The following is a 14,321-nucleotide window of genomic DNA, read 5'->3' on the forward strand; positions in this document are numbered from 1 at the left end:
ATACCAAGCTGTTTGGGTTTGAACCTGTCTGTGAGTCGGGTACGAAACTCGCTGCAACATAATTTAAAAGATAGCCGTCTTATTGTGGTGCCTACTGCAATGGGGCGAGTAACACCGTCTTTTTTCTTTAAGTAGTGCTATCAGGTTAACACACTTTTTTCTTTAGTGCTATCAGGTTAACACACTATTTATTTAATACCACGTCGGCGGGAAAGTAGTACAAGACAATGTCGCTGCATATTTTATCGCTGATAATATTACAGATTAATATTTAATTTTATTGCAAGGTTTTTTTCAAGTTACTTAAAGAGGTGCCGAGCTGCCGAGATGCAGATCTTAAGGTTTTTTCATTTGTTTAGGACATTTTATTTCCAACGACAGTTAATACTTTTTCTTTTTTACGTCCATTTGTTATCAAGAGCCAATGGAAAATGATTGGTTCACCAATGTGAATAGCCACGCTTGGGATTCGTTAGGTTTCTTGGCCCAAGGGGTTGGCCCCCACTTTAACCTTGTGGAAAAATAGTTTAGTGTAGTGTAATATAATAATAAAGTATCAGGTTTTTTGAATATTCATCCCCTAAAATGGTTAAAAAGAGGATGAAATTTTAAAAATGATGGAAGTTTGTAGGGGCATCAAATTTCATTTAAAGTATTATGTATAACTTGGTATAACTAATTATAACTGTTCTAAATACATATTGGGGAACACATTATTTTGGTAAATAAATCCACGCGAGTGAGGTTAGATTAAAACTTTTTGAGGTTTTCCGTAGTCAAAACCATACTGGCTGTTTAGATGAATACAAACCTTTTTAGATTTTATGAAGATTTTGACGTTTATAAATACGGTATCTGTTTAATTTTGTTTACAATTTTATTGTTGTCTTGATTTGGTTATCTTTTCGTAAACACTGGGAGTTGTGTTGTTGGTTGTCTCTCATTCTTTTAAAGTTACATTTCTGCGGCGCGCCATTGCTGCATGAGACCTGAATTTTAATTTAAAGGTCCTGATAAAATCACCAATTTGATGTTTTTTTCTACAGCATTCTTTTATCGTCTCTTAAAATAATAATGAAAATAAAACACACGTTTGATATATTCATTTCGCAACATGATGTAAGACTTAAACGGCACTCGATGGTCAGGGAACTCAGAAGTTTGACCATTAAGGTCTGTTAAGTCTAGCAATTCATTTTTTACTAAACACCTGATTGTTTTCTTGTCTTGTTCTTGTGTTGTGTTTATTTCATAATTGGTTGTGTGGTCGGTGGGCTTTGGGTGATGAATTCCAAGATAGTTATTTATTTTTTTCCAGTATTCTGTCGAACTAAAATGAAGTAATAGATAAAGTAAGCATTATAGACGTTCGTTGGATCTTGCAATCTCAATTGATCTTTTTTACCTACTATTGATAGGTGTGGAATTTTAACTGCACGATCAATAATTTTAATATGAATTTAATTAATTTAAAATTTTATATTTTTTATCGCAAATTTACTCAAAAGAAGTTTCCTTCGTCAATTGTTGTAAGTCAGTTATTTTAGTATAAAGGACTGCAATGTCCAGTTTTTTCTATTGAAATATATCTGCATCGTACTATGATATCTGCATCGACATTGTAATTTTCTAGATCCTTGTTTTGTTCAGAAGCGTGAGGACGTTGGGGAATTGAAATTTAAATCAAAATGTTGTTTTTAATTTCCGTTTATGCTTGAATCTGTAGGGTCATGAACCTTCAAAAATTTAAAATCGTGCATTTTATTGTATGTATATAATTGTTATAAATATGTAGAATTGGTGGCGAGCATATCTAAATAAAAACTAATTTCAAATTGACATAAATCATAAGCCAAAATTGTGACAAATGGAATAAGTATTTAGCATAGGTATTTACGTATCTCGAGATTGAGTTGCGATATATAGGTATTTCGCTTCATTTGACTATTATGCCTCATTTGACTATTTTAATCGCGTTTAAATCGCCAAATTTGCTAACCGGAATAAAATATCAAGCCGCTCTGTAATTGTTGAACCAATTTTAGACGTATGAATGGTTGCGTTATCTCAGTTATTTCAAACAAAATGTATTACTTATAACTTCTTTTTCTGGTTGATATAATCATAATGTCGGAAGGCCACTCTCTACTTTATCTGTCTATTTTTGTATTCTTTCTTGTTTTATGTCATATTACCTTCCTTCACTTCTCGATATTAACTCCTTAAACGTGGTCACATATTTTTCTATAAATAAAGGTATTCCTTTATCTCTGCATTTTCCTCTACATATTCGCGGATAGTGTTGGCAGTTTTGGTAGAAAGCTCTTGTACCAAATATTTGACTGTTTAATATAATGATTAATTAATGTAGGTATATATAATGATGAGTTTAATTATTTATTGACTGTATTTATTATGTTTGTTAATGATAATGATTTTTTGTGATAATTGTATGGTTTTTTGTTTGTATATCCGTTAGGAATAACTAGTTTGTAAGCGCTTTGGTATAAACTGTAAGCTTGTAAATGTCTGAATAAATAATAGTACATTACGATACAAGTGCGTAAAAAAGGAAGTTCGAAACGAGTGGCGATAGATTAATACACGACCGAAGGGAGTGTTTTAAATCGACACGAGTTCCGAATTTCCTTTTCGCACGTGTATCGTACGACGTTTTTCAGTACAGATGAGCCTCCGAAGTTTCGACCTGTCATATAATGAACCACTTCTCGCACTAGTGCGTACAAAAAACACCATCTGTACTGAAAAATATGAAATAATTCCTTGCTCGCGTAAATCAGGAATTTGGAGTGTTACTTGCGCTATATTTTGTTAAATTATTTCTTCTATTACTCTTCTGTAGATTAGTAGTAAGAATAAAGATTAGAAGTAGTAATAATCGGCATGGCTGTTAAGGTTTATACCGGGCGACCTACTATAAAACACAACACGGTCGATTTGTTGCAAATACCAATATGTTCTAGTGTTGTTATTCAATGGTTTTACGGCAGTAAAGACTTACAGTGAGTGAACTAATGAAAATAATGTTGTTACTTTTGACCACAGATTTAAGAATATCTGAGCTTTTGACCGATTTTGTCGGTATTCGTCGGTACCACACAGTTCTTAGAAGGGTGAAATACTGTACATATTTTTTTAATTAGAAGCCAGTTGTTTAGTTAAAGTGGTATTTTCTGGACATTTAGACAAGTGGACATGTTATTTCAAGTACTTACTTACCTACTCTAATATTTGGCTTCGCCATCTAAACTAGCTGAAAGGTAGCTTTATTATTTCAGAGTTTACATTACATTAACATTGACTGTTTTTTTTATAGGAATGTGAACAGCAAAATAAGGTATGAATTGTCAATAACTAAATTTTCATAATATTATTAATGAAACAGCGTATGGCCTGATGTAATAACATTTTTAATAATAAATATATTAAGAATAATTTTAAAATTAGGTGCTTTAAAGAAGTTTAATAAACTGGTTGCGTGATAAAACAAAATGTTAGTAAAACGACCCACTTTGTCGGTTACCATTAAGGCGAGATTTACTTGTATCTTAATATGAATAAACGACAAAGCGGCTTTAAAGAAATCGACAAAGTGGGCCGTTTTTCCGTGCACACTCACAAATGTTCAATCACCAAAAAAAGACAAGAGGAATATAAAAAATCATACACAAAAACTAAAAAAAGGTAAAATTATTTTATTTTTTATTTATTTAAACTTTATTGCACAACAAATAAGCATGTACAAATGGCAGACTCAATGCCAAAAGGTATTCTCTACCAGTCACCCATTGGGTTAAACAGAGACATATGTTGGTGCAGGAGAAATTAATAGGTAACAGAGACAAATATAATCGTGACATCAAAGATAAATTTATTTGTTATGCCATTTTGTTTCTAACTAAAACTGTTGTTAACAGATATTACAGAACAATAACGACGTAAGCAAATATTTTATAAGCAAATAATACCGCTACTTCTCACTTTCTCAGAGCATAAAATATCTACTTGTTTGGGTTTACTTGTTTTACATCGATTAATATAAGAAAACCATTTAGAAAGTTTTAATTATTGCAGCTTATCTTGTCTGTCTTGTATAATTTTCTTTGCTTCTGCTGTGATTTCCAAATTCTCACTTGCATCTTTTCGGTAGGAAATTGAATCGCTTAGTTCATTTCCGTTTTTAGGTGTTGTTGTTCGTTTGTGTTATTGTGTTTTGAGGTGCTCGTTTTACTTAAAATACCGTTTACGTTTAAAAGACCATATGGCGATGCTTTGCCATGATTGATGTTAGAGAGGATTGATATTTAGGAAAAAATAAGTTTATTAAGGACGTCTTCTACATGACACGATATTTTCGAGAGAGAAAACATTTCTTGATTTCATAGGCTACAAGTCAACAAAAATAATTTGACTTTGGAATTGAAATAAATTTTATTTTAATTTTAATGTTGTATAACTAAGGAATTGAAAACTTTCAGGAGCTTGACAGGGCAGCTGCGGTAAACATTTTTGTTAACTATTAAAAATACTTAAGCTCCAACATTAAAAACATAAACTATATTAATATGGTCATAATTATAATATTTTCTGATTATATATTTACAGGAACTGGAAAATGATATTGAGGTATGTAGGTATTATTTATGTGTGCGACCTGATAGGTGCGGCAAGTTGGTGAGAAGAGTAGAGGGTTCCCGTAGGTAACTGGCCAGTGTCGCTTGTGCCCCGAGCGCCATCATTTACAGTCATCAAAGGGTGACCAGAGGGTGGTGGGGAGCCCAGAGTCGGGGCTGTCAATTGGCCCGCAGCGCCTGCGCCAAGAGCGTTACTATCTGGAATGGTAGACCATGGGTCTCGCAGATGCGACACTAAGGATGGAATACCCCCAGGGCCTGGACTGTCAACTGTACCCCTGACGTCGGTGTCTTCTGGAGTGGGAGACCATTGGTCTCGCCTGGGTCTGCATCACGCAGGGACGATCCGAAAGTCTGAGTTGTCAACTGGCGCGTAGCTACATAACAAAGTTAAGGTCCGTTTGATAACCAAGTAGTAGGAAATTAAATAGAATAACGATTTCCGAATCGAATAATGTATAAGATACAGCGGGGCAATTAAAGACTGTTAAAGTCTGTTCGGAAAGAAAAGAGTCGTGGAATGTATTGGACTATATACATTTCACGACTCTTCTCTTTCCAAACACACTAACGGATGTTAAATACTAAGCTGATTAAACAGTATGTTTGAAGTTATGAGTAAGGTGTACCGCAATTTTGTAAAGAAAGTGCCTAATTACAAAATAAATTTATTACTTTTTTTTACAGAGAGCACAAGCAAAGATATCAGTGCGTATAACAGTTTTATTGTAACAAAGTAAAGAGTAGAGTAAAGAGATATTTCATATACAGTTCGCTGTATAACAAGCACAACAACATGGAAATCCAAGGGGGTTTGAGTCAAATGAGCCATACAGGTGATACAGGACAAAGATGCTAACGCGAGCGTGAAAGATTTTCCATATTAATAAAACAATTGGAGATATATATATATCTTACACAAAAAGGACGTGTTGGGACTTGTCAAATAGCAGTAATTCTGAAAGAAGGTCAATAAGATAGACAACGAAAGAAACGAAGTATATTTATAACCTTGTTTTATTTGTAGCAATATTTTAAAATAGATTTGTATTTCCCGCAGGTCATAAGATCTAAACTAAAGGTAAATTTACTATTTAAAAAACGTTAATTGGTAACAGTCACATAGGTTATATTATATAATCATGTTGTAAAAACTGATAAGACATTTTATTTACCACAATTTTTATTATAGAAATTTCCACTGGACCAAATGGTATGCAATTTTTTGTCTCTTTCATATTGTCTTTATTGAACTAACTATGTATATCAACTAGTTTTGTTTTGTTAGCGTTGCACTTGCTACACGCTTTGTATAACGTCATAAATGCATACATATACAGTACTTCTGTATTATTTTTGGATGAGAAAAACCAACATCTCATGTGTACCTACAAGCAAATTTTCATACGCTTTTAATTGTTTAGTTGCCACCAACCAAATAAATCTCCAGCGATTAGTCGGTTTGCAAGAGATTTTCAACAAAACGGCTTCTGTGAAAAGGCGATTCTTTATTCTTGCTTTAATCAATAGTATTTTTATGTTTGTCCTTTTTGTTATTATCATAGAAACTTATAACAAAAACTATTAGTGTATTCTGATCGGAGTAATTGGAATTGGTTTTTTCTCCGTTAAAATTCCCAAAATTCTCGTGAAATTGAGTGGAAATTATAAAATAAAAAATAATTTGTGATTCCTTTTTGCAAAACTTGCGATTTGACCAAATGACCATTCAAACTAGAAAGTTGTTGTTGAAATATAACTATTGCTATTCGTCAATACATTATTTGTAGCCCTCTTCAATATATCGGGCTGGTAGACGAGCAAGGCCGACACACCGTGCTACGTGCCTTTTTTTCTGTTCATAGTTTTATTTCTAAAGCTTTTGCCTTACGCCACAATGACCGGTTGAATTGATATAGTAGCATCCTTTGAAAATGTTCTTTGGAAAAACAGTTGTAAATGCGTTTATTGCCGCTACTTCGAAGTCCAAAGTATTTTTTTCTGACTTCCAAGTATAATGTTTGAATTAATATGATTTAGTAATATTTCATACGTTTCTGTTTTTTATCTGGTAGCAGTAGCAGGGCAATCAATGGCACTAAACGTTGCTTGTCATCATCGTAACCGTGTAATGTGTATAAGTAAAGTTGTTTAAAACCTTTCGAGCAACTTTGGAAAGTACCGTCGGCGAAAAAATGGCTGTACTTGCTAATATTGTTTCGATTTTTATTGGAACAGAAAACAATAATTCGTCTTTTATCATCAATGTAATCGACTAGACAGAATTCTTTGAAGTTTTTTGGTATAATAACGTCATGACAATTATCAAAACGAGATTTTGGTGTACCTAAAACTCTATTTCGCTCGTTATAAAGTCCAGTTTTGACGCTAAATTAAAGCTTGGTATGTCACTGATAAATTCAAAACCTTGGTTTCGGGCATCATGATCAGCGTTATCGTACTGCTTTTGAATAGATTGAAACTATTCAAAGTTACAGCTGCTGTGCCGCTTCAGCTCATACATTTTTGTTAATTAATATCACGTTTTTCCAAAATCAGCTGCATAGTCACTATCATGTTTCCTTGATTGTTTTATTATTTCGTTTCGAGTATTCAAGGTTAAATTTCCTTTACAACCACTTTTTGTACAACATTTGTAAAATGTAATTCCCGTTACGTATATTTTTTTTCTATGAAAACGGCGTCCTTCACATAAGAGGAATACCCCTCCTTTTCTAGTTGAAATAAATTATTTTTTTCAGTACAGGGGGCCGATTTTTGAGTCTCACGGCGTTCGAATTCAGAAAATTGTCACTGAAAGTAATAGGCAAATCACCATTTTCAACCGGTATTTTAGTGACAGTGAGACTCAAAAATCGGCCCCCAGATGGTGTATTTTTTACGCACTAGTGCGAGAAGTGGTTCATTATATGCCAGGTCGAAACTTCGAAGGCTCATCTGTACTGAAAAACGTCGTACGATACACGTGCGAAAAGGAAATTCGTAACTCGTGTCGATTTAAAACACTCCCTTCGGTCGTGTTTTAATTTATCGCCACTCCTTTCGAACTTCCTTTTTTACGCACTTGTATCGTAATCTACTATTTCGATGCAGTAGGAAATATATTTGATGTCGACATCGTATATGAGCACTTGCATGAAATAAATGAGTCGGCATTATGAAAAGGACTTAAAATGCGATAAGCGATAACCTATCAGTGGCGTAGCGTAGATACAACTCGATTCCCAACGGGTTCCCTAAAATTCTGCAGTATCTGAAGATGCCCATACTAAACAGATCCCAAAAACCCCTCCGGCTTTACCGACAAAAATTTTCACGCGTCACAACTGTAACCTATGTTCTAATACGTCTAGAATAACTCACTGATAGCGCAACTTTAGCAACATGAAAATACGTGTAATATCTTCAATTGTTAACCAACACAAGCATGACTGATGTCAATATGAGAAAAAAAAATCCTTCATCAGCACTGGGTGCGAAACTTAGTTGCTATTGCGGCTGCAAGAAAAAAAGAAATCAGTTGCTGAATAAGTTTCTGTCGTAATAAACTTTGGCAAAGTACATTTATGCCAAACCATAACTATTTTTAATACAAAATATGAATTGTAAATTGTAAATTTGCTAAAGATTGATGCAGAATATGTAACTAAAGCGATAAGATTAAGGGGAAATACCTTTGTAATTGCAGCAACAAACGATCGTTAGAATGGTATGTAAAGAATTTATATTTTTTTCAGATTTTGAGTAATTTGTACCTTTTCCAACATTAACTTTAATTTAATTAAGGGCAACTGAATCAGTTCACTATACTTGACTATTTGTTATTTGAAATGAATATCTGTTTACTTAATATAAACATTGTATGAGCCCATTTTATCTTTAATCCAACCAAAGTCCTAGTTCGCCCATACCATCTTCTATGTCTGTAGATACATTTCTACGTCTTTGTACTTAAATCTGGACATTTCTACCTCTTTTGACTTCTTTGTTCGGGGATTCCATTACGTATATCATACACATAGAAATGTTCGTTACTTTTTACGTCATTGGTGGTGAATTTCCTTGAATAACTTTTTTCTACATTTAATATTAGAAAAAAATTCACCACCAATGACATAAAAAGTAACGAACATTCTTAAAGATAAAGAAAATAAGTTAGTTAAGTAATAAACTGAAATACGGATAACATAAAATTCTTATTTATATCTGATATAGGTATCTACATATTGTGAAATATGTACCCTTTCTAATATTTAAAAAATATGTGTTTGTTTATGTATAATTTTGTACGAGTAACAGGTACATATTTAAAGTTTAAAGTAATTCACTATAACATGTTCTCGCAAGTCGACTCTAACTCAGATAATTACGTTTGTTACATGTTGATTAACCATGTTGAAATTAATAGGGTTATGACAGCTATGAAAGAAGACGATAAGAGGTAAGAATTAAATTAATTAAAGCCTTTATACGATAAGAAAATAATAGGTACACTTAAAAAAATTGTGCTTATTAAACTACACTACTCAGTTAAATAGGAAATGCACAATATCGAACCGGTTAAATAGAGAAAATCTATTTCAAATAAGTAGCCCAAACCAAATACGAAAAATAAAAATAACACTGAAATAAAAACAGACAAACAAAATCTCCATAGAAGAGGATTATTTGAGTGTTCACCCAAATAAGAAGGGACAGGAAACTACCGACGAAAGTAATAAATGAAGAAGGAATGATAGCAAAATGGGACAAAGTCAGAAACCTTAAAATGAAAAAAAAGAGATGACCCAAGATCATTCCAAAATATAGCTTTTTTGTTTTTTCAGGCTAACGTCATCACTTAGCAGATAATAAAAATGCGCAATATAACTGCAGTATATGTCCTAATAAAACGTTTGAATGAAATTATTTTGCCTTTCTTTAATATTGTTTAATAACCTGTATTTCCTGACTAAGTACCTCAAGGAAAATGTATATAGAAGTTTACAACCAACAACTTAGGGGCAATTGTTCAACTATGTAGTATACGAACCGTCGCTTTGTCCAACTGGTTGTACCACGGGTAAATAAAACTATCCTTGGCTCAACTGTCAGAATACTTTTGTGTTCCTAATTCCTAACAAGAATGTAATAACAAACTATCTCTATCTCTACCAAGAGCCTCCCAGCCACCCGATTGGCGTGAGTTTGGGTTCTTGGACAAAGGGCACTGGTTCAATCCGGAAATATGTAGAAGCCTTAGGAAAATTGCACCCGTTTCGGGGTGCGAATAAAATGGGGAAAACTTAAAAGAAAATATATAAAATGAAGGCCCTTCACTCACCCCCTTAGGTCACGTGGTCCGATCGATCGGAATACGGATATTTTTTTTCCTGTTAGCTCTATTGATCGGACTATAAGGACTTCTCATATCCTGACAGTCCTACTACCGCACTAAAGGGATTTTAAAAGTTCGTCTACTTAGTTTGATCGATCGAACCACGAGACCTTAAAAAATCCTCTCAATCCGATCACACAAATTTTATTGTTCCTGTTTGTCCGCCCGGTAGTTTTATGGCTACTTTTGTAATCTACCAACATCTCAAAAGTGTTTTCTCACTTTCGACACGGAATTTTACTACCACGAGAGAGAGAAAGATCTAACAAATAATCATGTGAGACCTTATTCTCTAAAAACCGCTCATGAATTTAGTCTGTTTTCGGTGTGAATTAGAATGAGTAAATTTTATATATTTAAAGATAGGCATATTCTTTGAAAATAGTTTATTTCTATTCTAAGGCAGGCGCTACAGTAATTTGTGCTAACTGCAGAACACTCTTATATATTTGTACTGTGTCTGATCTTTTCTTTGAATTATTTTATAATCACAATTTTCCGCCATTGCTTACACACATCAAATTAATAGATGCAAGTTTTGACACTTGTGTCAATTTGTAATCATCATCGGAAATATCAAACGAGGTAGCATTGCAATCAACCGCAGTTTAATACAACAGATAACCTTTTTGCCTTAATGATAGGTGGTCCATGTATAAAATGTGCATTTCAGTGGTATACAAGATGTGATGTTATATATTTCATCAAATCACTAAGGGATATGATCAAATCACGCAGGATGTCAAAATGGCGAATCCATTTTATCATTTCTCTAGAAAATTTCAGTCATTTGACTAAATCCCTTACTCTGTTTAGTGAAATCACAAAATCGACCAATAGACACGCCACGTTTTGTCATTTCACTAGATTTGTTTAGGGATTTGATAAAATCCCTGAACCACGTCAGTAAGTTGACGAAACGAGCTTGTAAAGTCAACTAGTTTTATCATTTCGCTAAACAAGTTCAGTGAAAAGACAAAATGTTTCAATAAACATGAAAATAATTTAAAATTAAACATTTTTAGCTTTGTTTCTAAACTTTTTCTATTTTATCTTCTTATTTATAGAAAACCAAAAACTCTTAAAAACGGATTCAATTTTACCTTTTCACTAATCTAGTTAAGGATTTAATCAAATCAAGTGACAAAGGCAAGGGTCTAATAAATCTAATTGGATATATTAGATTCTTGGCTTTGTCATTTCACCACAGAATACATAATAGTACAAGTACAGAAGGCTCACTCCTTTGATGTTCACAAAACGCCGCCATTCTAAATTCTTACCTACATTAACAAACAGACCGCATGCGTGCAGACGACATTGAATTCTATTGCGCCGCGCGAAGGTCGTCGCCACTGAATGGGCCGCGAACTCGCGGCCGCCGGCATGTACTTGTAGCGCGGCGAAAGGATCGCGGAGTGAGCCGCCCCTGATTGCACGAAACCGGTTCAGATATTTGATCAAATCACCAGTTGAGACTTTATCATTTCCCTAAATTTGTTTAGGGAAATGTTAAAACTAGTTGACTTTTTGAGTTCGTTTCGTCAACTCACTGTCGTGGTTCAGGGATTTTATCAAATCCCTAAATAAATCTAGTGAAATGACAAAACGTGGCGTGTCTATTGGCCGATTTTGTGATCTCACTAAACAAAGTCAGGGATTTAGTCAAATGACTGAAATTTTCTAGAGAAATGATGAAATGGATTCGCCATTTTGACATCCTGACATATATATATATATGTATATATATATATATATATATACCTAAAGCTTTATTATTAGAAAGAAATACATACTACAAATTATACTATTAAAATTATACTAGACTTAGAAAACTAAAACTAAACTTATCAAAAAAATAAAAATACCTATTTAAAAGTCTAAGCCCTGGCTTCTCGGCAAGGTGCCCATCACGCAGGCAGCATTCCCGCGCTGTATTGCAATAGCAATTCTTTGCGCGAGAAAGCTGTCGGTGCGAGGGTCACCTGTTGCCTCCCTTAACCGCTTCCCCAACTCCCTGAGAAGCCTACGCGCTCCTTTACCCCACGGTCCGAGTGTCTCGACGCCAAATGCTACGAACTCACAGATGTCATATATACCATAGATCAAGCAAACGTATCTACTTAGCGTGTCAAATGAACTCAGTGAAATCCACTGAGTTGTCCGTCTTTACTCGCAGCTTGCAGCTTTCGGGCGTCAATTTTTGTAAGTTGAAGTCAACCAAAACATAAAAAATGCCTCGTTACGTGATATTCAATTGCAACAACACAAAAATTATGAACAATCAAGAGCCTGAGACATATTTAAAATTACAGGCAAGAATCAACTTCAGTACAAAATTTGACACGCTCGGCCCCTATACAAATATATGAATTTGTTTCTTCTATCTAAATTAAGTTCTGTGTACGAACTCGTAGTTGGCGCCGAGACAGCTATATTTGTTGGCCTTAAACCGCTCCCGGGCGTCAGCCGCCGCTCCGCCCTTTTTGCTGGTCAGTTGGATGTAGGACGCTGCCAACGTGTCAGCGCAGGTAGCGTCCCATACCAGCGCACGGCCTTTTCTCCAAGGGATTAACGACATCCCGTTCGGGCGCTTGCCATCGTCCCGAGCGATCTGGGGCTCCAGAGCTGCAGGGACGTTAGCGCTGACGAGAGCCCTTCTAAGGATGTCGTTAAGAGCGGCATGGCGAGAAAGGCGACTAGCGCCCGCTATATATATAATATAATAGATTCCAGTATATTCAAGAATAGATTCAAGTCATACCCATAGCAATGCAATCTAAAAGGCATACTTACGTTACTGTGCTTACATGCTTCCACTGGTCCACGGACTTGCCCGGACCAAAATTCGAAAGCATTGCTAAAGTCGAGCCCACTCGGCTGTATTCTGTTGCGGTCCGAGTGGTCCCCGAAACTCTCCTGTTGCAAATAGTGGGTTGGCGGCCATATGACGTTTGACGTCATATATAGTCGGGTTAGAAAGGAAAAACAGAAATGTATTTAAAAGATTATTTACAAAAAAATAAAGAAAATAAGAAAATAAATCAGGGACGTGGGTATTAACTGAGCTGAGAGGTAAAACTATACGCGAATGTGGTGATACCTGAATTCACTATCCATAATGTTAACCTATTTTCATCGTTGATAGGGAATTTGAAAACTGAGATGTTCTTGTTGGTCTTCATATCAAATGTTAATTTTGTTGTCACATTTACTGAAAAGTATTGCTTTATTTCTTAAAATTAAATATCGTTATTCTAGAGGTATGATGGATATTGTTATATATATTTTAAAATCACACGCTTGCTTGGGCGGACCGTGTAATAGAACAGCAACGAATAGATTCAAGTCGTACCTACCCATAGCAATGCAATCTAAAAGGCACACTTACGTTTCTGTGCGAACGTGCTTCCACTAGTCCACGGTCTTGTCCGGACCACAATTTGAAAGCATTGCTTTCAGTCGAGCCCCGAAACGCTCCCGCTGCAAATAGTGGGTTGGCCATGGCCATGTAGTCCACAAACCTCTCCTAATCATTCCCAATTACCAAAATACATAGATTATAAATGTTATCCTTCCTCTCTCTAAAACTACTGAAAAGTTAAAATAATATTTGAAATATATTTATCACTCGTCGCCAATGAATTAAACTCTTAACTTGTATTCTCCGCAGTGCGTACCTAGCCCGGGGATGTGTTCCGAAAATATGGTATTAAAATTAAAACTAAACACTGCACATCAGGAGCGTGTAGACCTTTTATATTGAGGGAATGCTAGCTGAGCAGTTCGAATACAGTGGAGGAAATATTTTCACTTGGGTACCTTGTAGCGTTACGTACTCTTACAAGAGTCTTTTGCAAGAGTACGTAACCGCTAACCTAAAGGGTGAAGCGAATTTAAAGAGATGAAATGAAAATAAGAAAGTAAATCAGGGGTAGGTAATTTATTATACGGCTCTTTATTTGGCGATATGACAACGAGGTATGTAAAAATAATAAGTCAGGTAATCCGAAGTCTCGAAGCAGCGGCACGCAACGTGGTGAGAAGACTCGAGGTAAAGGCGTGCAGCGGTTAATGGTGATGCGGAGTAACGACGCGCAGCGGCAAGCGTCGGCGACGCGCAGATCTACGTCTCAGCGCAGTGTTGCAGCCTGCGTGTTCGAGCGTCAGGCACGACCAGCAGCGTTCGCAGGGAGGTCACGCGCCCTAGCGCCAGGCACAACCAGCAGCGTTCGTAGGAGCTCACGCGCCCGAGCGCCAGGCACAAC

At 35.3% G+C, this 14,321-nt stretch overlaps 1 protein-coding gene across 2 annotated transcripts in view; it reads left to right on the forward strand.

The window, feature by feature from the left end:
- LOC125241046 (microtubule-associated protein 1A) overlaps positions 1-9,581 on the forward strand; it is a 33,199-nt gene extending 23,618 nt beyond the window's left edge. For both annotated transcript variants that reach the window (XM_048149328.1, XM_048149329.1), the window contains 10 exons: positions 3,338-3,358; positions 3,939-3,959; positions 4,500-4,520; positions 4,627-4,647; positions 5,343-5,363; positions 5,716-5,736; positions 5,848-5,868; positions 8,365-8,385; positions 9,085-9,117; positions 9,503-9,581. In XM_048149328.1, the coding sequence (XP_048005285.1) occupies positions 3,338-3,358; positions 3,939-3,959; positions 4,500-4,520; positions 4,627-4,647; positions 5,343-5,363; positions 5,716-5,736; positions 5,848-5,868; positions 8,365-8,385; positions 9,085-9,114 (198 nt within the window). In that variant the 3' untranslated portion in view covers positions 9,115-9,117; positions 9,503-9,581. The remainder of the gene's footprint in view (positions 1-3,337; positions 3,359-3,938; positions 3,960-4,499; positions 4,521-4,626; positions 4,648-5,342; positions 5,364-5,715; positions 5,737-5,847; positions 5,869-8,364; positions 8,386-9,084; positions 9,118-9,502) is intronic.
- The last annotated feature ends 4,740 nt before the right edge of the window (positions 9,582-14,321 follow it).

Source organism: Leguminivora glycinivorella, chromosome Z (assembly GCF_023078275.1).
Source record: "Leguminivora glycinivorella isolate SPB_JAAS2020 chromosome Z, LegGlyc_1.1, whole genome shotgun sequence".
In the NCBI taxonomy this organism is placed as follows: domain Eukaryota; kingdom Metazoa; phylum Arthropoda; class Insecta; order Lepidoptera; family Tortricidae; genus Leguminivora; species Leguminivora glycinivorella.